This window comes from Cavia porcellus, unplaced genomic scaffold (assembly GCF_034190915.1).
Source record: "Cavia porcellus strain 051 isolate PalLab524CR breed Dunkin Hartley unplaced genomic scaffold, mCavPor4.1 scaffold_1, whole genome shotgun sequence".
Classification (NCBI taxonomy): Eukaryota; Metazoa; Chordata; class Mammalia; order Rodentia; family Caviidae; genus Cavia; species Cavia porcellus.
In genome coordinates this window covers 60,538,440-60,559,736 of record NW_026947484.1, presented here as the reverse complement: position 1 = coordinate 60,559,736, position 21,297 = coordinate 60,538,440, and the positions used below count along the sequence as shown (strand labels likewise).

The following is a 21,297-nucleotide window of genomic DNA, read 5'->3' as shown; positions in this document are numbered from 1 at the left end:
GGGTACAATTATTATGTGTCAATCAAAAAGTAAAAACAAAAAAGGTGAACACAGGACAAGTGAAAAAAACCTTGAGTAAAACTGGTAGTGCGCTAGTAAAACTCAAGCGGCCGGGTGGGGCAGGCGTGAGTAGTTGGAGGGAACCTCATGGAGGTGACTGGATGGACTCCCTGCAGGGGACAGAGAGGCTGGGACTCAAGCGGAGCCTGGCTTCCTGCTGGGCCCTAACCTGCTCTCCCTGGGTTCTCTGGAGGTTTGGAGGGAGCTCAGTCTGCAGAGAGACTCAGCAGGAAGTAAGCTAGACGTGACCCCTCGGGTGCTCTGGGGAACTGGGTTAATGCACGGCGCCCGCTGGGTCTCTCTTTCATCTGGACAAGCCTTACTGGTCCAAGAACCCCTTGACCTACGCGTCTTCCCCAGCACATTTCTTAATTCCACACACTCGGCTGCAAGCGGAGCTTCTGCCAGCAGCATTATAGTCTTAATCATATTTATTAAATAACTGCTATACGAGTTGCCCTTCTAGCCCTCATTATTCTCTTAATTTCCTATTAAATTCAATTTGTTAGCTCTAATTGCAGAGACAGGCAGAGAAACAAACCAAGCGATAATCCGCGCGCTGCTGAAGTAAAAGGCCAGTGCTTCAAGCCTTCAGTACGCCTTGCTCTCTGTCGCCCCAGGTGTGAAAATAACCATGGCACCTGGGCTCTGGCCACAGCACGTGGCACCCCAGAGCTCTGCCTGCACAGTCGAAAGCAGGAGTTGTGGTGCGGAGTGCCACAACTGCAGCTCTCAGCTGCAGGATAATTCCAGCTTAGAAAGCAGCATTTTTCACACACAAGCATTATCTCTGCAGTTATTTTGATTTCCCTAATGCAAAATAAACTTGTCTTTTTGATGGGGGGAAGGGGGTATGTTTTAGTACTTATGAAGTCTCTGGTGTCTAGTGAAACTTACAGCACATAATAGGTGCTCAAACAATCCATGTATGTTGAATGAACAAATGAAAGGGTTGATCCTGTCATCACGATGCACGCTCACTGACCTCTGTTTTCCCGCACAATTATCAGCACAGAGGGGTGATAATCACAGAGGAGGTGTGGAAGGGTCCACACAAACCCGGGGATTTGGCTTCTGAGTAGCTCTTCTCTGGGTGCTTGGGGATCTCTGCCCAAGAGATCTTACTCCTTTGTTTCATTAGATCTCTTTGTAACTGTCTTGAGGCCAATATGTTTTTAAAAAAGAAATCTTTCTCTCCTCTTGAAGACACAGTAAATATAGTGAGACAATGGAGGTTTAAACTTTGCAGTTTACCAAGTTTTAAAATTTTTTTAGAAACAATTTTTTTTTTTGGTATTGAGAACTGAACTTAGGACCTTATGCTTGCCAAGCAGGCATTGTGACACTGAGCTATATCCCTGGCCCAGGAAACAATTTTAGAACTAGGAGATATAATACAAGGTATAATGTGACTAGTTGAATCTATTTTATTATCTAACTGTAAGTAATATATTACTTTATAATTTACTTTGTTCTATAGTTTGTAGCTACTGAGAAAGATAAAGGCAGCAGATTGATGCTCTTAATACTAAATCTCATGTCTATGTGCAGGAGATAAGATGGATCAGCAGTTCTCCCCGGAGGTGACCCCTGACCCAGAAGTAGTGGTGCCACCTGAACATTTGCTGTATATGAAAACCACTCGCCTCTCTTGCCCTGGTTCTGCTGGCCTGTCCCTCAGGTGTGCTCAGCTGCTGTCCACTAGACCGAGGCTGCCAGGTCCCTCATGTCCTGTGGGGTGGGAAGTCGAGGACAGGCACCGGGAGCAGAGTTTCTTCCCTGTCTGGTGGGGCTCCTTAGCTGGTAGCCGGGTCCACATGGTCAGAGGTCTGGGGATGGATATCAGTGCGCTGCCTGCACTGAAATTTGGGCACTTGAATATCAGTCAGTGACATTCTAAAGCAAATATGATCTGTATAGCTGCATCTCTGAAATGAAAGTGTAATTAAGTTTCTCATTAAATTTGACACAGTTTAGGGCAATATGTTTACAGTTGTAGAACTGTGGGGCCTAGAGATGTGTGAAAGTTACTCTTCTGGGCAGGCTTCTCTGTGGGGAGGAAGAAAAGCATGGCTTTCTCTTGGTGTGGTCTGCAACGTGACCAGCAGGAAGCAGGATCTGACCAACACTGTACCACTGGCGAAGGTGAGACAGACCCTACATTCGCCATCACGGTGCGGAACTGTGGATGAGCAGAGCATCTTTACTATGCAGTGAGTCATGGCTCTTCCAAATTAACCAATCTAAATTATGCAGAATCCCATAACCAGAATCTTAGGACCTCTTGAAAAGAAGTCACATTTTCAATTTTTAATTTTTTCATATACTTGTACAAATTAGACTGTGGATCCAGGAAATATTTAAATATGTGCTATAAAAACACATGTCTGTTAGAAAATGAATGCAGAGTACTTATTTGGAACTTGTATGTACTGAGTTACACTCAGAAAATAATTAAACTATTAATATAATATCAACTAAACTCTACCTGCTGTACTTGTAAGCCTCTAACTGTCATTTGCCTATGAAAGCCAGCTGTTCTGCAGTGTCCCAACGCCGCCTGCACTACTGCTGGGCCTGGAGGGCCAGTGGTTCTGCTCTAAGCTGGGTCCTGACAGGAACAATCACCCAGTGATTCTTATATCCGCTCCTGAAGGCTGCGGCTCCTTCACAGCTTGTGAAACGTGTGTGTGTCTGTACTAAAGTCCCAGTTGTGAGCAAACATGCTTGTAGTTTGTGCACAGGGCAGCATGTTGGGAAGTCAGTTTACAGGAAAACACATGGTGTGCTCGTGATTTCTTTGTGCCCCTTGCTCAAGCATTGGTAGCCATAGCACATACATGTGTGCCTGTGTTCCTCCTGGGTGGCTTTGGGAGCTATCAGACTCCCAAGATTGTCACTGTGGGACCAGGCTTTTGTCCAGGTTCCAATAGGCAGTGGGCTTCTCACTGGAGGAGGTTTCCAGTATCTTGTGTGGTAGGGCAGCAGCGAGGCCTGAGCAGGCTGAGGTTGCACCTCCTGACCCCTGGCAGTAGGTACAGAGCCCAGAATCCTGCAGCAGGGCCAACCAGTGGTCATGCCTGCTGGACAGGGTGGTGGGAAGTAAGGCTGCCACTAGACACCTGCTGATAAACACATGGTGCTACCACCATTGTGAGCAGTAGATAGGCAGACGGTTTCTAAAGAGATTCTGCAGCAAGCTGTGCACATCCCAGCACAGAATGCGGTTGAAGCCATCAACTCCTAAAAGGTTGTCTGGGTTGTTGTGTGCTCAGCAGCAGAGTTCAGGCTTACTAGCTGGTTCTTCTCAGAGGGAGCAGTAGGGTCAGCATGCTGCACTGGGTAGGCCTTTAAGGGTGAGGAACCACTTGCCCCAGCCCTGTCCTGCTCCTCACAGCCACTGAGGAGCCCTGCCCTTCCCAGCACTGTCCCCAGGGCCCTAGGTCCCTGCGGCTCCGGCTGGGGCACAGGCACACACAGGCACCCCCATTGGGAGGACTTTGCCTATCATCCTGGGCTCCTGCTCCCATAGGAGGCTGAGCGTGGCTGCCACGGTTTGAAAGCAAGTGTGTGTATATCAGGCTTCCTCTGCCCAGAGCCGGCCTCTCTTGCTCAGGCTCAGTTCGAGTTTTGCTGTCTCCTAATACTTCAATCCCTCTGCCATTGCTGCCTGGGCCTGCTTAACGTTTGCTGGTTACAAAAGACAAGAAGGGAAAATAGAGGACAACAGAAGAAAAGACACTCCCTAGGGAGGGCTGAGAGGGAGAAGTGGGGGTATCTCCGTGCAGGGAGTGGAGGGGGCCATGGCCACTGCTGCCCCCAGCGGACGCTGCAGCTGGAAGTCAGGCATTCATTTCTTCCCTTGGACTTGTTTAATTGCATTTTCCATTTAAATTATGTATGAAGAGTTTAATGAATAGATACTGTGTGAAGGCGCCAAGCTCAATCTTCCTGCCCTCCGTTTTTCCAGTAAAATAACAGCTCTGTGATTTACTCACTTATTTGAAATTAAATTTATAATTTCAAATATGCATATTTCAAACCATCTTTTTATATGAACTAAAAATCCATTTTGGGCTGGGGATATAGCTCTTTGGTAAGGCACTGGCCTAGCCCACAGAAGAGTGGGTTTGATATCCATTACTGCAAAAGAAAACACCCACTCTGACTGTAAGCGAGATGCCAGCGCACAGGGCTAGCAGGTGACCGGACCACAGGGTCCTTTTGGGTCAGGCCTGGTCTGTTGGTTGCTCTTTTCTGATCTGTCTGGTTGCTATTCAGCCCCGCAATGTGTTACACTAGAGCTCAGAAACAGTAGTATGAAGAAGTAGCACAAGGAGAATTCCTGGCAATCAGACAGTTTACCCTCTTGCTTAATTCTATTTTTTTTTTTTTTTTTTTTGCCTTTTTCGTTTTTATCGGTACCAGGGATCCAACTCACGACTGCCTACTTGCAAGGCAGGCGCTTATGCCGCTGAGCTAAATCCCCAGCCCCTCTTGCTAATTCTTAAATGACTTCTGGCCCCAACACATTCACTGAAAGGCACCAGGATTTCCCACAAGAGAGCAGGCATTTCTTGGCTACTTTTAAAAATAGCAGATGAACCTGAAAATCTGGGTATAAAACATCCCAAAGTTTACAGAAGAAACCTCAGCTTATGCCCCCAAATGCTCACTGACCTCAGCAGAAGAACCTGAAGTGAGGGTGACATTCTCCACCCTGGCACTGACGTTAACGTGCTTTGGGGGTGAAGCCTGTTTTATACAAATTCAGCTGAGACTGCACTGGGGACTCAGCTCAGAAAAGCTCATTTTTAAAAAGTTTTACATCATCACATTATATTCTTGTGGTGCTCACTGTGGGATGTTAAGTAGCAACTCCATTTTTTAAAAGGCTGAAAATGAAAAAAGGACATTACCGGTATTTGGTGGTGGGGCCGGATCAATTTTCTCTAGGGTCAAAAGCAACATGATACTTGAAGAGACTAGATCTTAGAAGAAGTGTTTCCAGCCTCATAAATTTAGAAGGACAAAGGGTATTTCTACTGTACCCTGGCTAGCTCTGCATACGCCTCATAATCTTCCCATAGCAAGGATGAGGCAAAGGCAGCTGGAAAGGGAATGTCACGCATCCTCGGCCCAGCCACCCTGGGACGGATTCATGGGGAGAAGGGGGTCTCTCTCCTCTTGGCATCTCCAGTCCTCAATCTCCGACTCTTGTGTGGGTTTATGGGGAAAGGAAACAAAAGAGCCCCCTGAGGGGGAGTATTTTAAAGGAGAAAATGATCATGTTTCTTTCACTGTAATAATTTCCTTTTCATTTAAATGTTCACCATAATTTAAGATCACAGTTTGTACTGTGTCCTATTTTTTACCATATGACAAAACTGTGTCATGCTTACATTAAAAGCACAAAATTGTTTTGTTTGAGAAAAAAAGACACCAAAGCTGGGGCAGGCAGAAGAGGCAGATGCACAGCTATGTCTCACTCTTGCCTGAGCTGAACAAGCAAATGAGAATGGGCAGGAGGGGCAAAGGTCTGCGGGTACAGAGAGGGAAGGGCAGCCAGGTAAAGGGAAGATGCTCGCTAGCACAAACCTCATAAAAGAATCTTTCTCCTTCCTTCTTCTGTTCATGGAATTGCAAGCCAAAGATGTTAGACAGAGACAGGACACATTACAGACACAACACACAACACATTTTGACATGGCTTTCTCGAGTGGAAAGTAAACTGCTGATACATCAAAACACTAGTGCCACAAAGCATGTTTCAGAATGAACATCGAAACCAGCATTATAAGACACAATAAAGAAATCTACAATTAGCACACATACTTCATCGTGCATGTACAGATATATGCACTGAACAGAAGTCCTTCTCCGCCCCTGCTCTTCCCTCCATTCCCTGAAGGCCTCCGTGGAAAGTAAGAATTCTCTTAACTGCTGCTGATGGGACTTTAGAACATTACCACTTCCCGTTCTTCAGTAAATCATATAAACTTGGTCAAGGTTCCTTCGTAACAGAGGTAGCTGCTAATGATCTCTAAGCAGGCATCTGGCAAATGCAGAGGTAAAACCAACTTACCTCTTTCCCTCCCATGGACTCGAACATTTTTTCCAGCTGGACGCGCAACTGTTGAATGTTATTCATCAAGATGCAGGGCTTAAAAGCAGAAAATAAGAGAGCGCTGTGAACATTCCTTAGGTATGAAGCTACTGAGAAAGGATAATGTTAGCTTACAAGTGATAGCAGTCACCTATCATTGATACCTGGTTACATTACACTGGGTAAACAGTAATTCTGCTGCTTGACATGATGGTCTTTAACAGCTAGGAGCAGAAAAGACAACACAATGCCCTTTCTGAGGAATGAAACATCCTCACACAACAAACCATTAGAGACTGGCCTGCCTTGAAGATCCCCAGACCACTATACATGCAAGGAAGGCTTCAGAGTACTGTCGCCTTGTTTCCAAACAGAGACAAATATGTGGGACTCTGAGGCAGGGCCAGATACACTCTCAGGATAATAGAGATTAACTTCTAAGGAGGAAACAGAATTTGCAATCATTATAAATTCACTGAACTGCATACTGATTCCAAAGAGCCATGGATGGACAGGGAGATGGGTGACAACCTGTAGTTGTTGGCCACCAGGACAGACAGTGCCAGCCAAGGATGTCAGAGGGGTCAGCTCTCACCTCACTGGTGAGGTGAGGTTTCATTATTGCTCCTCCCACATCACTGACCTCTGAAGAACTTTCTACTTCACTCTTAAAGTGGCCACATTCTAACTTTCATTTATGGAAATAATTTACAATGTCTATTCTGGTCCCTTTCCCCAGCCACCTTATTTTTTTAACTGAGATTCATCCCAGGGCTCTAATCCCAGCCACGATGAGAGTTCCTTGGTCCTTTCCATAGCAGGAATGGACATTTCCAAACCACCAAGGGATTTGGTGTCTGGACACGGAGGCCACAAACCAAGCCAGCAGACTGCTCTTCCACTAGAGGTTCACAGTCCATACATGTAGTTTTTCTTTTCCTTTTTAGGAAGGGACAACTTGGCTTGATGTGGGGATTCCGACAGAAAGGAACCCAACATCCAGGAGGGCCATGAGCATAGTGAGAAGCTGGACTCTGGGGAAGGGTTTTCTCTCATGCTCCTGGGGACTGAGCCAGCTTGGCTCGTCTGTGCTTATTTGATATTAGCATTCAAGGCCACTTGCTTTGGTGCATGTGACAGGACACTAGAATTAGCTTCATAAGGAAAGGCCGACCTATAGGCCACTAAGGTGTTCATAACAAAGCCATTTCCAGGGAGAAAGAGCTACCAGGGAGCAAAGGCACAGGCGCCAGCTACTGTGCAGCCACAGAGAAAGGAGATGCAGATGCAGGGGGAGGGCGAGGGCACACTCATGCTGTCCTCCCTCTGCCAGCTTCCCCGACCTTCAAATGTCCAAAGTTCACTTTATTAAAACGATGTCTCAAATCACTAATGACAAGTAGATTACACAAATCTACCTTACATCTATCATGAGATAGCTTTACTTTAAACAATCCCAGAGTAAATGAAAAAAGAGAAAAGGAACTCGGAGTCCAGAGAACGTTAACCTAATTCAAAGGCATCACTGTGGAGAAGTGTGGTGAGACACCACAGCTTCAGTTTGAAGTCAAGTTGTATCTTTTCATGTGCACATTTTGACTTGGCTCACAGTATCTTAAAATATTTTATTTGACCTTGATCTGAGTAGCTAAGGACCAGAAATATGAGGAAAGTTAGTTTTATTTAAACTAAGATCATTTTTTCAGAGGGCAAATGTTTTGAGGGTTGAAAAATTTTAAAAAAATATTCAAAATAAAGTAATACTAAATTAGATAAATACAATGATATTTTGTGGAATGTTGGGATAAAATGGACAAAATATTTGTTCCATTTCCAATTTAAAATGTCATAGTGGAAAAAATATTCTGAAATAAACATTTTGTTGAACTACAGTCTTTAATTCTGATTCTTGACAAATCAAAGGCTATGGTCTTATATTTAATGGTATCTAATTATAAAAGTTTCTATCTCAGTTTGCAGATGAGATAGATATATCATCACACATATACCATGAAGCGTACAATGAATTTCAGTGGTGTTGATAAGAAATTAAGAGGTAACGACAGCTCTGTGCTGTGTAAATGAACGAAAACAGCTCTTTAGAGTGTCTCAGCAGGAAGCAACCACACAGCAGCCAGCTGGTATTCTTTCATAAAAGTTATGAAGATCCTCTGTGTTTAAACAGTGAAATGGGGTTAAGACACTAGTTATCAGAGAGGAAAAGCTCTGTGCTAGACATAGTGAAGGATTTTGTAAACTTTAGGTATAACATTGACTCTGAAAAGTATTGAAACATACAGGACAATACTTAGAATAACATAATAGATTCTGGTGTGTAATTTTCATCTCAGGGTTATAGTACAAGATGTAGTGTAGAAACCATAAGGAAGAACTCTGCAGAGGCTTTGAAAATTAATTTTCCTTTCTGAGCATCAGATCTCAAGTATTTTAGTATCTCAAGTCAGCTTTCAGAATTATATTTTGCTGTCCTAACACAAAGAGAATCTTTTCTGACATTGTGAGGCATTTTTCTTTGGCTTTACTATAACGCTTCAGACATGTGTTATACTTTAATCCCTTAATTAAAAATATATATTTCCAATACATAATTACTCCATCTCACTTTTTGAGTATTTATAGTCAATGACAATGAGAAATCACTGTTGGTGTCTGGGCTTGTAATAAGATTCCAGGCAGCATATTCATTTAAGAGAAAGGGAAAGGACAGGTTGTTGGCAACAAGTGGAGGTTTCAGCAAGACCAGTAGCTTCCTTATAATTCTCTCCCGGACTTGTCTGATAGTGAGGACTGATATCTTTTTTAAATGAAAAAAAGCACCCAGATTTTTCCCTTGAAAGTCCTGTACTCTGTATTTAACCATTTTGTCTTAATACTGCTCTTTTTAAAAAATTCTATTTTGTCAACATATTTTTCCTGATACTGCCAATGGTAAATAAGAAAGATTTTACTTCTAATTATAAAAATAACAGAGTCCATGCCAAGAATGGGTCCATTCTATTTTACCGTAAGCTACACCATCACAAAATCCTTTATTACCTAACTTGTTTATCTTGTTCCCTTTACTCCTTCTATTGAGTGAGATACATACTGGCTTGGATTTTGTAAATACTTCCTCATAAAGAAGGAGAGTTAAATTAACCAGGCACAGTAGCAATCGGCATTGTTTCACACATGAGCCATCCTTCTCAGCCTCTCACCGCTGAGACTGAAGCGCCCCTGTCCTAGTGTTTGTGTCACGGTGAAACTGGTCAGTGTCTTTCTCATCTAGCTGGTGCTTTGATTCTTAGCTCCAGAGCTTTCCGAGTCTGCCAATTCTCATCTTATTCCGTATCAAAATGGAAAACCATAAATCAGCTGCTGTCAAAATTCTCTCAACCTTCCTGTGAGTCCTGCATTGGAATGAGTTCAAGGCCCCTGAGAAACAAAGATTACGATTCAAACAGATTCTTGCAATTCCTATTTCTGATCTTTTGTAAAAGCAGAAGTAAACAACCTATCGTGTTTACCCTGAGTTGGAAGAAGTAATGCTCACTGGAGGAATAATCAAGAGAGGAGACAGTTTTACTCACCACGTTTTCCTTACCACAGTATGAACTGAAATCGTTGGACACAATTGCAGCGTACTGGACCAGCACCTTATTGATGGTCTGAGGAAGAGAACATGGGAGATTACACGGGAACACACAGCTCCCCACACATGCTAGCCCAACTGATGCTAAGTCAGGAGAGTCCAGGTGTCCTTTAGCTGCATGAGCCATAAACGCAGGTTCAATCTACCCCACTGTTGAAAGACAGTTAAGCTGCTGTACTGTGCCTCATTTCTGATATCTTACTTGGGTCCATTCTGTTTTAATGCATGCTGCACCATAAGGAAATCCTCTATTTTTCAGCTCCCCCAAGAGGATTCACTGGCCACCTAGAAATGCCTCTATGAGTGGGTCTTTACTATCTGATGGTCCAGAGCTCCTCATATCCTCTTCTGAAAAGACGCTTTATGCTTGGTATAATGTCTTAGGACTTTTAGCTCCTAACTCTATTCCCATCCCACACTTATCATGCCAAAATGTTTTGTGTTGGCCATTTTTTCAACTTTCTCCTTTATTCTTAGATACCACTTGTATAAGTGGGGATCAGCATTTCTGCATTTAGCAATGGCTATTTTCAGTGATAACAAATTATTGGCGGTGCTACAGAAAAAAACACCTCTAGCATCTCAGACTGTAGTTTCTCCTGTAACATACTACCCATTATGGTTTTGATCAAAAATGTTTACCCTGGAGGCTCCTATTTCCAGAGGTGGGATTTTGGAAGGTGACTAGATACACACATTGATAAGCTCCTAGCTTTTTGTGCTGTTAGACTCCTCTCCTGCTGCCTTTCTGCTTCTGGGCGACCACGCTGAACAGCTCTCCTCCTCCAGGCCTTTCTGTCAAACTGTGCGTTGGAGCCAGCTGACCACACACTGAAACCTCTCAAACTGAGAGCCAAAACGAACCTTTCTTCCTTTAACTTGTAGGTGCAGATAATGAGGGAAAGGTGGCCAAGGGCCTGTCTCGCCACCATAATCCATTTACCTCTTGTTTACTAGATTATTTGATAGCATATTATTTGTTACAAATCTTGCATAATCACTCTCGCTTTGCTGTCTTTTTCATCTTAGCTCTACAGTTCCTTTCTTTCTCTGTAAATATTTCTGGCCCTTATGCTTTGTAAAAACTTCCATTAATTACACAAAGCAGAGAATAATGAATCAACTATGTTAAGTAAATTTTATTTCACTCATTGAATAATGTATCGATGTGTTTCCATCTGCTGCTGCTACACATGGCTTGCAGTAGCATAAGCCAGATATGCCTGTGATTTCCTTAGAAAAGATGAAGCAACTGCAATGGTAGAAATACATCTCTCATGGGAAAGCAAAGACCAAAAAGCTTTTATTTTCTTTTTGTGTAACACATTTACACAAATCTTTTTTGATTTACACAAATCTTTTTAGTGTTTCAAGATCAACTGGGAGAGACCTTCCAAAGTATTAAACAGAAGGAAAAATGCTTAATCTATGGGCCCAAATCCACTAAGTGTGACTATGAATTTGCTGCATGGATTTTTTAAATCACAATGGAACCTGAAAGTAGGAATAACATATAGAGAGAAAACTGACATTAGTGTGACAATATCTGCCAATTTAAGTAGCAGGTTGGCCTTGATGAAGGTAAGGTGATCAATGTATCTGGGAAAACAGCTGGCTACCAGACTGAAGCGCCTCTGCACGTGGGGCTGTGTTTTTCAGTAGATATAAAGCTGAACCAATCCTGCGTCTTCCTGATGGTCACTTACTCCTACTGCACAGGAACACCACTCTCAATTCTGAATGACAGCATCACTCGCGGGAATCATCTCACTGTATAGTAAAAACTAAAACACAGCCAAGGCCTCAAGCTTAAGAGCTAGTTGTAACTCAGATTTGTCAGGAGATAGCTTAGATAGTACGAAAGTTCCCTACAACGTGTGTCCCAACATGTTGTTTAACTGCTGGGCAACCTGCTGGAGAGCTCAGAAGAGCCTCCACCTCCACTGTCATCACTTGGTGAATCCCCAGGGTTGCGTGGCTCTATTTCCTAGGAAACCTCTCATCCTTGGATTTCTACCTGCGACGCTGATGACTACAACTGCACAGAGGCCTGGGGTAGTTAAGGTTTGTGTTTCTGGTGGTCAGGACTGGCTCCTGCCACATTGGCTTTCAGAGCATGGTGAAGGATCAGTGTCATTATGGTAGCCGCCTCATTGGGACCTGGGGATGCCGCCAACCCTGGCCCAGGTCTGCTGGGTCAACAGCTCCAGGCTGGGCCCCTGTAGCCCCAGGTGTTGTTACTGATGCACACTCAGCCCCCATGAATGCCTAGCAGGGTGGAGTGACTGTTCTAGGGGTACCTGCTGCCCAGAGGGGCCCTAACAAGGTTGGAAGACAGGGAGCTGGGAGTGAGAGCTGAGGTCCTGATGGGACCTTTAGGGCAGCACTGGGGGATGAGTGACAGTGGTGCAGGAGACCATGCACGGCCACTGGGCAGCTCTTCTAGAGCAGCTGAGACAGTGGGCAGGAGCATGCAGCTCTTCACAGGTACAGCCAGAGTGATGACTCAAAGACCTCAGGATTAGAAGGGATGAGACCCTCACAGGATTGCAGTGGTGAAAAGAGCAATTCTGCTGTGTGTACAAGATCTCAGGGAGGAGTATACCTCCCTTGCCTCCCTCAGTGCTGACCTGGGCATGGCTACTGCATGGCATGGTCAGCATGGTTGTCAGTCTGGTTCCAGGCTACGGCCACCATTCAAAGTGGGACAAAAGTCCTGTTAACACCCTGGGTTTCTATTTACTGTCTGGTCTTAAGGTCAGCTAGGTATGAACTGGCTCAGAATCCACTTGCTCACGCCATGTGCATGGAACAGGAGGAAGATGCTGCTCAGCACAGAGGATGCATGGCCTCAGGTTTTTGCACTGCCACACAGGGTCTCACCACACTTCCTCCTCCCTGATGTGCAGGTGTGGCCTGGGCACAAGTTTCTGCCCCATTTGCTTCCGGGCTCCTCAGCTGAAGCATTGCACTTGTGCCCTCAATTACTTAGACAGTTTGAACCCAAGTCATTGGTTGACAAGTGAGGGATGATAACAGTGCCCATCGCAAGGGCCGCTGTGAAGCATAAGCAAGACACACACAAAACGGTCAGTGGATCCCAGTGCTCAGCGAACCGCATCAGTGTTAACAGTTAGAATCGGGCCACAGGAAGTGGCGGCAGGGGTGCGCGAGTGAGTCTCACTTATAAATCCTCGATACTCCAGGCCCCAGTTGTTGCTCAGCAGTGCTAAACCCACCATGTGTCCCCCTAGGTGAAGCGGCCCACTCTCAGGGAGCCACGAGGTCACAGGAGTATTCACAGCTCATGGGCTCCACACAAGCCCTGTGTGCAGCACTGTGGGCCCAGCATTTTGGGGGCACCTTTCACATCAGGGCTTTTGAGGAGGAGCAGTGTCCCTGTCACCTGAGTGTCCCACTCAGACTCCACAGACCTCATTGGATGCCTCATCCTGGAAGGTAGCTCACATCAAGCCCCAGAAAGAGACAGAGTTTTGGAGTGTTTTACACAAGGATCCTAGTTCTGGGAAGGGTAGGGTATTCGAGACTAATGGTGACAAAAAGCAGTGTCCAAACCCTGCCAATCGTCAGCAGTTATTGCAAAATAGCACCTTATGTCAATCACACTTTAATCTTTTTTTATAACTAGAAACTATATAGCATTATAGATAAAAATGGACCTAAATGATGTTTACTTATTTCTACTCTATGTATTTGATCTTTTTATTTTGCATTATAAGACACTGAACAAGTTAAAAGTATTGACATAATTTCTTAGGACAGTCTCCCAAATTTTCTTTTCTTTCTTTAGGGTTAGGGTTTTTTTTTTTGGCAGCACAGGGATTTGGCTCCAGGGCCTTTATCCAGAGCTACATTCCCTGTCCTCCTTTTGAATTTGAGACAGGGTCATGGTCTCGTTAAATTGCTAAATTGCCCAGGTTGGGCTGGAACTTGCAGCCCTCCCATTTTAGCCCCTAGAGCACTGGGTTTACAGGTGTGTGCCACCTTGCCCAGTTTACAATTCCTTTTTCAAAGTAAATCACTAATTTCTATTTTCCCAGATGTCTTTTGTTGTCCCATGATAACAATTGGGTATGACTAAACTCGCAAGGATTAAAACTGTTTTACTGCACTGCCTTTTTAATGGTGCCAACCCGAGCACACGTTTCTTCAGTGACAGATGCACGGACCCTCGGTCTCCTCTCTTGCTTCAGGGAATGCATGTCCCTGAGTGTGACTGTGCATGCCTTCTCATCCAGCCCTGGGTCCCACCACCAGATTTCCAGCACCAGGGCTGGGCAGCTGTGGTCAGAGCTCAGCATTCTCACCCCCAGGGCACCTGAGTCCTCCCACGTGGACCCCTCTTCTCTTCCCTTCCTGATGCTGTGCACAGTACAATAGAGCATTACTAAATATATTAACTTGAAGCCTGTGGACACTTGTTTCTGTGACCCTGCTTCTGAGAACAGTGTGCCACCTTGTTTCGCCAGCACGACACTGCTGGTGACCTCATTTCATTCTTTTTTTGGCATTTACTCAACATTCAAGAGCTAGTAAAGGAAAGACTTAGGAAATATTCAGACTAATTTTCTGGCACTTGGACATATTATGAAACTGTAATCACCTACTACCAAGAAAGTGCTGTTTAGGAAAGAAACGATCTTAGTCATTCTCTAAAAAGGTAGGAAGTTACTGGTCTTAGTTAGTTTTCTCATTGCTGTGACAAAATACCTGATACCCAAAGCTAAAGGAGAAAAGGTTTATTTCAGCTCACTGTTTTTAGAGGTTTCAGTCCATAGTTGGCTGACTCCAAGGCAAAGTGGCATGGAGGCATCACAGAGGAGAAACAACCCATGGCAGGGCAGATGGAGAGCAACCAGCAGCTGGCAGCAGCAACAAGCCTGCTTCTTTCTATTCCTTTATAGTTCATGCAGGCCGCAAGTCTACTGATTAGTGCCACCCACACCCAGAGTGTGGCTTCCATTATCCACATCCTTGATCCCAGTATCCACATTTACACATCCAGCCTAGTCCTTTGGAAAGTCCCATCTTTCCAAAAGTGGGAAGTGGAGGGAGGTCTAAGGGAAAACACACCAGTAGCTTTTTCACAGTATGATAAGGGTTGTGACAGAAGGAAAGTCAGGAGTTGGGCATAGTTGGTGAATGCTTGTAACTCCGACTCTTGGGGGGACATTTAGACACAAACCATACTATCACTTCAGCGTTCCTAAGTAACTGAGAGAAGGACTGAAGTCCACATGATGCAGAACAGCACTTACAAGTAGTGTCCAGGCTGGAATTGTCTGCCTAAAACTCTTCATGGCTCCTTGCTTTCTGCAAAGGCAGTTGAGCTGCTTTGTCTAATCTTCAGGGCTCTCTCACTTCAGCCTGGGACATCCCACAGACCCTGCACTCCCCACATTAGGGGAGCCACCCCACTGTTGAGTTAAATGACACCCAGTCAGAACTGATTGGCCTGCTTATAAGAAGAGGAGATCCGGACTCAAAGGCCCCTGGCTGGACACAGAGACCCTGAGTGAGGACACCGTGGAGGGTGGCCAGCTGCAAGTCACAGAGAACTGAGCCATGGGCACTGTGGCCACGGGCTCTGCCACTCTGGGCCCTGAGGAAAACTGTCACTCAGTGTGTGGGATTCCACGTGGCAGCCCTAGGAAACTAATAATACATCTTAAACAGTGTGTAACACAAGCCATGTGTCCTGGTGCACACCTGCAATCCCAACACTGGGAGTCTGAGGCAAGAGATCACAATTTTAAAATGAGCCTGGGCAACTTAGCAACCTTAGAGACCTTGCCTCAAAATAACAAAATAATCCAAGGCAGGGCTCAGAGTGCATAGGCCCTGGGTTCAGTCTTTAGGGTTGAAAAATGGTACATGTGTAAGCTGGGTTTCAGCTTCCCCTTGCTTTCTAGCATGCTGCACAAAAAATCGAACTTTCAATCTGGGCCTTTCTATAATGGCCTGCACCCTGGGCCCTGACCATAGCCTCTGACTGTGTGGTATCACAGAGCCTTGAGAGCTCTCTGAGGTCAAAGTTAAGGCTCAGTGGGGACCTTGGCTTACAGCGTGGGCAGCATGTAGGTGGCCCTCAGCCTCATGGGATGGACATCCAACCTGAAATCGTTACCTGCAGGATTAGTCTTGTACTCATGCCGGCAAAATACAGAAACCAGTGAACAGATCCGCTGCTTACCATCATGCTGTCTAACTAACTTGCCTACGGTGCCCCACAGGCTCTGAATTTCCTAAGGGGACCAGAAGATCAAGAGTGACATCTCTACCTGTGCAGAGCCCTGCCCTTTGTCGCCCTCCTCTGCCGCTCCAGCTGCTCCTGAGGTTCAGGCTTCTTCCCTTTACCCCAGGGCCACCAGCTCTGCCTCAGAGCTCCTCCCACTCAGTTTCACAGCTCTCTCTATGCTAGGCTGGATCACGCCCCTGGGTCATCCTCCACTTAGTTTATCATAGGATTTGATGGGTAAAGACTGCTCCTCTAATTCTCTGTATTTCCCCCCAAAACTCCCGACAAAGTTGCAAGCAAAGAGCAGGGTGCTTTCCATTTGAAGAAGCAAAAAGGCCTAAGAGGAATCTGGCTGATCTAAGCCAGTAACCAAATTCATGAAAACCTATACACTGTTGAGATTCACATGACAGTTACTGGCTGACTTGGAATTAGAACCCAGTTCTCATGACTCCCACGTTTTATTTTACTGTGGCATCTGCTAGGAAGTGTTTGTCATTGTGTGGAAGCAATGGCAAGGCTCCCTGTTAGCTGCCAGGTACCAGCTCTGAAATGGAGAGAACTCCGCTCTCCATGTGGCCTCTTCACTAGAACTAAGTCAGCACTGTGAACATGAGATAGGTTTTGAAGATGATAAAGCCACATCACAGCAGTGGGAAAGGTATGCAATTGCATACTTATGACCAGATAACATATCTAGGGACACAGGAAGACCTTGGAGGGACCAGGGTCAGGGTGCTGCAAAAGCCCAGGAGAGAGGACTTCCCCTTAACCCACCTTTGCGAATCTTCTCATCAGGTGGGACAGTGCTTCGGGGTTAGGGCACTCCAGCTTCTTAATAATCTCAAAGCTCTGGTTCAGCTGAGCAAAGACATCAACCACAGAGCAGGAAAAGAGCGCGTGGTCAGATGTCTGCTGAAACTGTGGATGGGAGACAAAGCCATCACAGTGGTCACACTGGGGTACAAGAAGAGCCTCCAGCCTTTCACACCAACAGCCCACCTCTTTGCACAATCACACGCCTACCATTCCCCCTCAAGGAATGGTTCACCACCTTTTCTGGAAATTGCAGTGGAACCCAGGCCACAGAGAGCTGCTGCTAACTGGTTTGTCCACTACTGAGTGGAGGGCTGCTTCTCCCTCTTTCTCTTTTCTCCCTCTCATGCATAGTGGAGAGTGCAAACTCAGAGTTGCTGGGAGGGCCAGGTAGGATGCTGCTACAGGTCTGGAGCCCTGGAAAGCTTCTGGGACAACAGAGAGGTTTGCAGCTGGGGAACTTAGGGCCTCAGACTCATTCAAGAAGTAAAGCCTCTCAGGGCACAGGGCTGATTGATTTTTTAAAATTTTAGTTTAAGTAATTTCCTAAGATTCTGACCAGCCCTTGAAATTGTGTTATGTTCATTTTCATTGTTGGGGAATTAAAAACAATGAGCCTCACAAATTCCCACCAGCTTGAAGGTGAGCAGTGTGACGGAGTCAAGGCAACACACACTCTTACAGTGACTGCACTCACCCCGTCCTTTTTGTCCCTTCCCAGCGCTCCATGGAGGAACTCCATAGATACATCTTCGTTCTCATCCAGCCACTGCATCACGAAAGGCTCAAACCACCTAGAAAAAGCTAGCGATGTTACTACCACAAAAGGGAACGTCTGCTTTCATTCTCGTCTGAGAGTAACTCAGGATCTGAAATTGCCTTTCACTTTCCATTCCCAGTTTTGCTTCCTCGGTCTTACGTGTCTCTGTTTCCTTCAGTCTCGGGGTTCTCCACTTTTCCCAGGTGGTCTCAGATGCATGCTGCTCTCATCACCTGCCCTGCAGTTCCCTCTCCCCTGCTCCCGGGAAGCCTAGATTTGGTAGCTCTCTGTGCCCTGCACCCTCCTTCCTAACCTTCACTGCCCAGCGCTGCCTACCATCCTGCTGCCACAAGCCTCTGCCCCTCACTGCTCAGTGCTGAGCCACAGTCCACCTTCTGTAGGCGGGCTCTGTGGATGGCTGAGAGAAGCCTCCTGGTTCGGCCACATGGATGCCCAGGTGACCCAGGACCCACACTGCCCCATTGCAGCGCACAGGCAGGCGTCTTGATGTGAATCAGTCCCCGTGTGTGCATCCTTCCGAGCTCACTCCCCACTGGCTCCTCTGTCATTCCCCCACACCATGCTACTCCAACAGCGTATCTTTCTGAGAAGTCTAGAGGTCAATGGTGTTCTCCAGCTCTTTAGCTGCTCCTTCAAGTTTGCCTGGATATCCTTAGACCTTTGCATTTTACAGGTATCTTTTAACGAGCTTGCTAATTTGCACAAAAATCACTTCTAGAAATTTTATAGGAGTGCATATTTTAATTTTGAAGAACAATCATCTTTATAATAATTGATCTGTTTAGGAATATTATACATTTTATTCAGTTCTTCTTAATTTTAAATTAATACTGTTATAGTTGTAAAAATGACTTCAACACCTTTCATCACATTTACTTCTGATAGTTTTATCACTGTTTAAATCCTAAGGCATGTAATTCTTCGTTTGAGCCTTTAGTAAATAAGTTTAATAAACTTTTATGTAGACCTACCACTTTAGAATTATTTAGACTTACCAATTTAGAATTTAGAATGTACTTTTAAAATGCTAATATTTTTCTACAGTTTCTTTTGGATTTCATACAGGCACAATCACATTACCCAAAAATCAAGTAGAATCATTATTTGTTCTTAAAATTGTAATTTTCTTTATGTTTTAGTGCTGGGTATTGAGCCAGGGCACTGTGCTTTCTAGACAAACGCTCTGCCATGGTGGCTCCATAATCATACTTTCCTGTCTGATTGCCTTGGCTTTGTCTCCTAAGACAACGTCACTAAAAGTGACACATCAGATATGTCTCATTTTTATCTCAAAAGGAGCTTGTGAAATTTCTCCAGTGAGTATAATACTTCCTTAAAGGTTTCTTGTCATTGCTACTTTGAGGAAGAATCATTTATTACATTAAGATAATATCCTATTTTGAACTAAGACTTTTTTTAGCAAATTGACATTTTATTTTACCAAATTATTATTCTGTGTTTAGGGAAATGATTATAGGGATTGTTCTCCATTATTCTGTAAATGTGGGGGATTTGCCATTGTTTTTGTCTAATGTAATATTCTAGGAATTAACTCTGCTATTGTGATGTTATATTGGCCTTTTCATAAATTACCAGTTTGTACTGGCTCACATCTCAGTGGAGGTTTTTAGAAAAATTAAACTCACGTTATGCTTGGGCCTGAGGCATTCATCAGTGAGGTTTTGCCCTCAGGTTGGGTTTGGTCAGGAGAGGCAATCCCGAAGGCTGTGACTTGCCACCCAACAGGGTTGCTCTCCCTCTGCGCTTCCCTCTCTGTTCCTGGGCACAGTTTTGCTCCACCCAGGCTGCTCTGCTGAGCTGGCTGTTTCTGTGTTTAAGCCCCCAGAAGTGGAGCGTCTGCACTGTGAGCCAAAATGACAGCCCTTTCCTGCTGTAAGCTGCAGATGTCACATGGTTTGTCCCAGCGATGCCGGAAGTGACAGAGACAATCTGGGAGAGAAGGGCTCCTGTTGTCACCCTTGGTTGTCACGTTCCCAGTAGGTTTCCGTAAAGAGGACATGCTGGCCTCAAGCAGTGATTTCAGTCTTCATGTCCTTCCTGGAAAACCATGTCATGTGGGTGAAGTTTCCTTCTCAAACAATGGAAGAACTCCATTTGGAGCCAGGTGGGCCTGGAAATTTTATTTGTAACAGGATTTTTAATGTGAGATTCACTTTTTAAAATATTAATAGGCTTACTCAGATTTTATATATTTTTCTTACATCAACTTAATTGTTCTATTTCAAAAGGAACTTGTATATTTTTATATAAATTTCTAACTGTACTGGTATAAACATTTTTATTTTTTATTATTATAAGATCTTTATTATATCCTTTTCCGATGTTATTTTATTTGGATATCCTCATACCACACTGTGTTTCTTATGTTTTTTAAAACTTCTATCAGTCTTTAACAATGAAGAAAACCTTTTGAATATTAAAATTTTCTATTTTACTTTTATTCCAGGTAAGATTACTTTTTAAGGTAAGATTATTTTATTTCATCTACTTTCCTGTAACTTTATTTTTTGTTTTCAGCAAATACTTATATTTCCTTTCATTTTTTCCTATAAATTTTCCTATTTTCAGCATTCCACAAAATGTGCCAGGTTTTATTATTTCTTAATTCAAACATGTTGCTACTTTAGTCAGGTGAAGTGGCCTACGCTGTTGTACTTGTAATCCCAGCACTTTGGGAGGCTGAAGCAGGAGGATCAAAGGTTCAAATCTAGCCCAGGTGATTTGATAATGCTAACACCTTTTCTCGAAAAAAAATTCTTTTAAAGTAAAAAGGGCTGGGTATGTGTAAGGTCCTGGCTTCAATTCCCAAAACAAAAAAGTTTTCTTTCCATTATTGTTTCTATATTTTTACCTAACATTGCTATGTTCTCATGTTTTGGGTGACTATCTTCCTTAAGCCCAACACATTTAAAGGCTTTTCATTCTTTTTGGGTTGAGATAGCTTTATATAGTGCATTCTTGCATTCACCTGCCCTGGTTTTGTAGAACTTGTGGACCCTGCCTTCCGCAAACCCTGGATCTCCTGCACCCTCAGCCATGCCCCGGTGCAGCCCGAGCTGCTTGCTGACGGGGTCTATTCTGAGAAACACGTCAGCAGTCCCGTCACCGTGAGCACAGCAGGGAGAGTGGCACAGCCGACGCCCTGGCTGCCGTGCCACCTGCAGGCCACTGCTGACTGAGCCTGTGTTGTGTGGTTCAGGCTGTGCGGTTTCCTCCCCTTCTCTTTTCTCTTACTTATTTCCCTGCACGTTAGTCCTTTTAACCAGTTCCACATATGCCTGCTTGTGTTTCCCCCTGTGTTTCTTATTTTCTGTTTCTGTTTCTATACTCTTCTTTCCTCCCAACCCATTTCCAGTTACTCCTGCCCCCACTGTGTCCACTGACTTCATCTATTTCATTCTTTATTTCATTTGGTTCCAGATCTATAATTTCCATTTCAGTCTTCTTTTAGGCTCAATTTTTCTTTTGATATTATCCAGGTTATTTTATTTTATTTTATTTTATTTTATTTTATTTATTATGTAAGACAAGTTTTCATTGCATAATTCAGGCTGGCTTTGAGTTCACTATGGCTGGCTTCAAACTCACTGTGATCCTCCTGC

General features: G+C 44.5%; 1 protein-coding gene across 1 annotated transcript in view; it reads right to left on the bottom strand.

Annotated features, from left to right (window-relative positions):
* The window catches only part of Unc13c (unc-13 homolog C), a 438,787-nt gene that overhangs the window by 65,372 nt on the left and 352,118 nt on the right, over positions 1-21,297 (bottom strand). Inside the window, exons 20-23 of the mRNA XM_003471882.5 lie at positions 17,591-17,687; positions 16,855-16,998; positions 9,757-9,834; positions 6,146-6,223 (exon numbers count right to left, since the gene is read on the bottom strand). Of these exons, the coding sequence (XP_003471930.2) occupies positions 6,146-6,223; positions 9,757-9,834; positions 16,855-16,998; positions 17,591-17,687 (397 nt within the window). The remainder of the gene's footprint in view (positions 1-6,145; positions 6,224-9,756; positions 9,835-16,854; positions 16,999-17,590; positions 17,688-21,297) is intronic.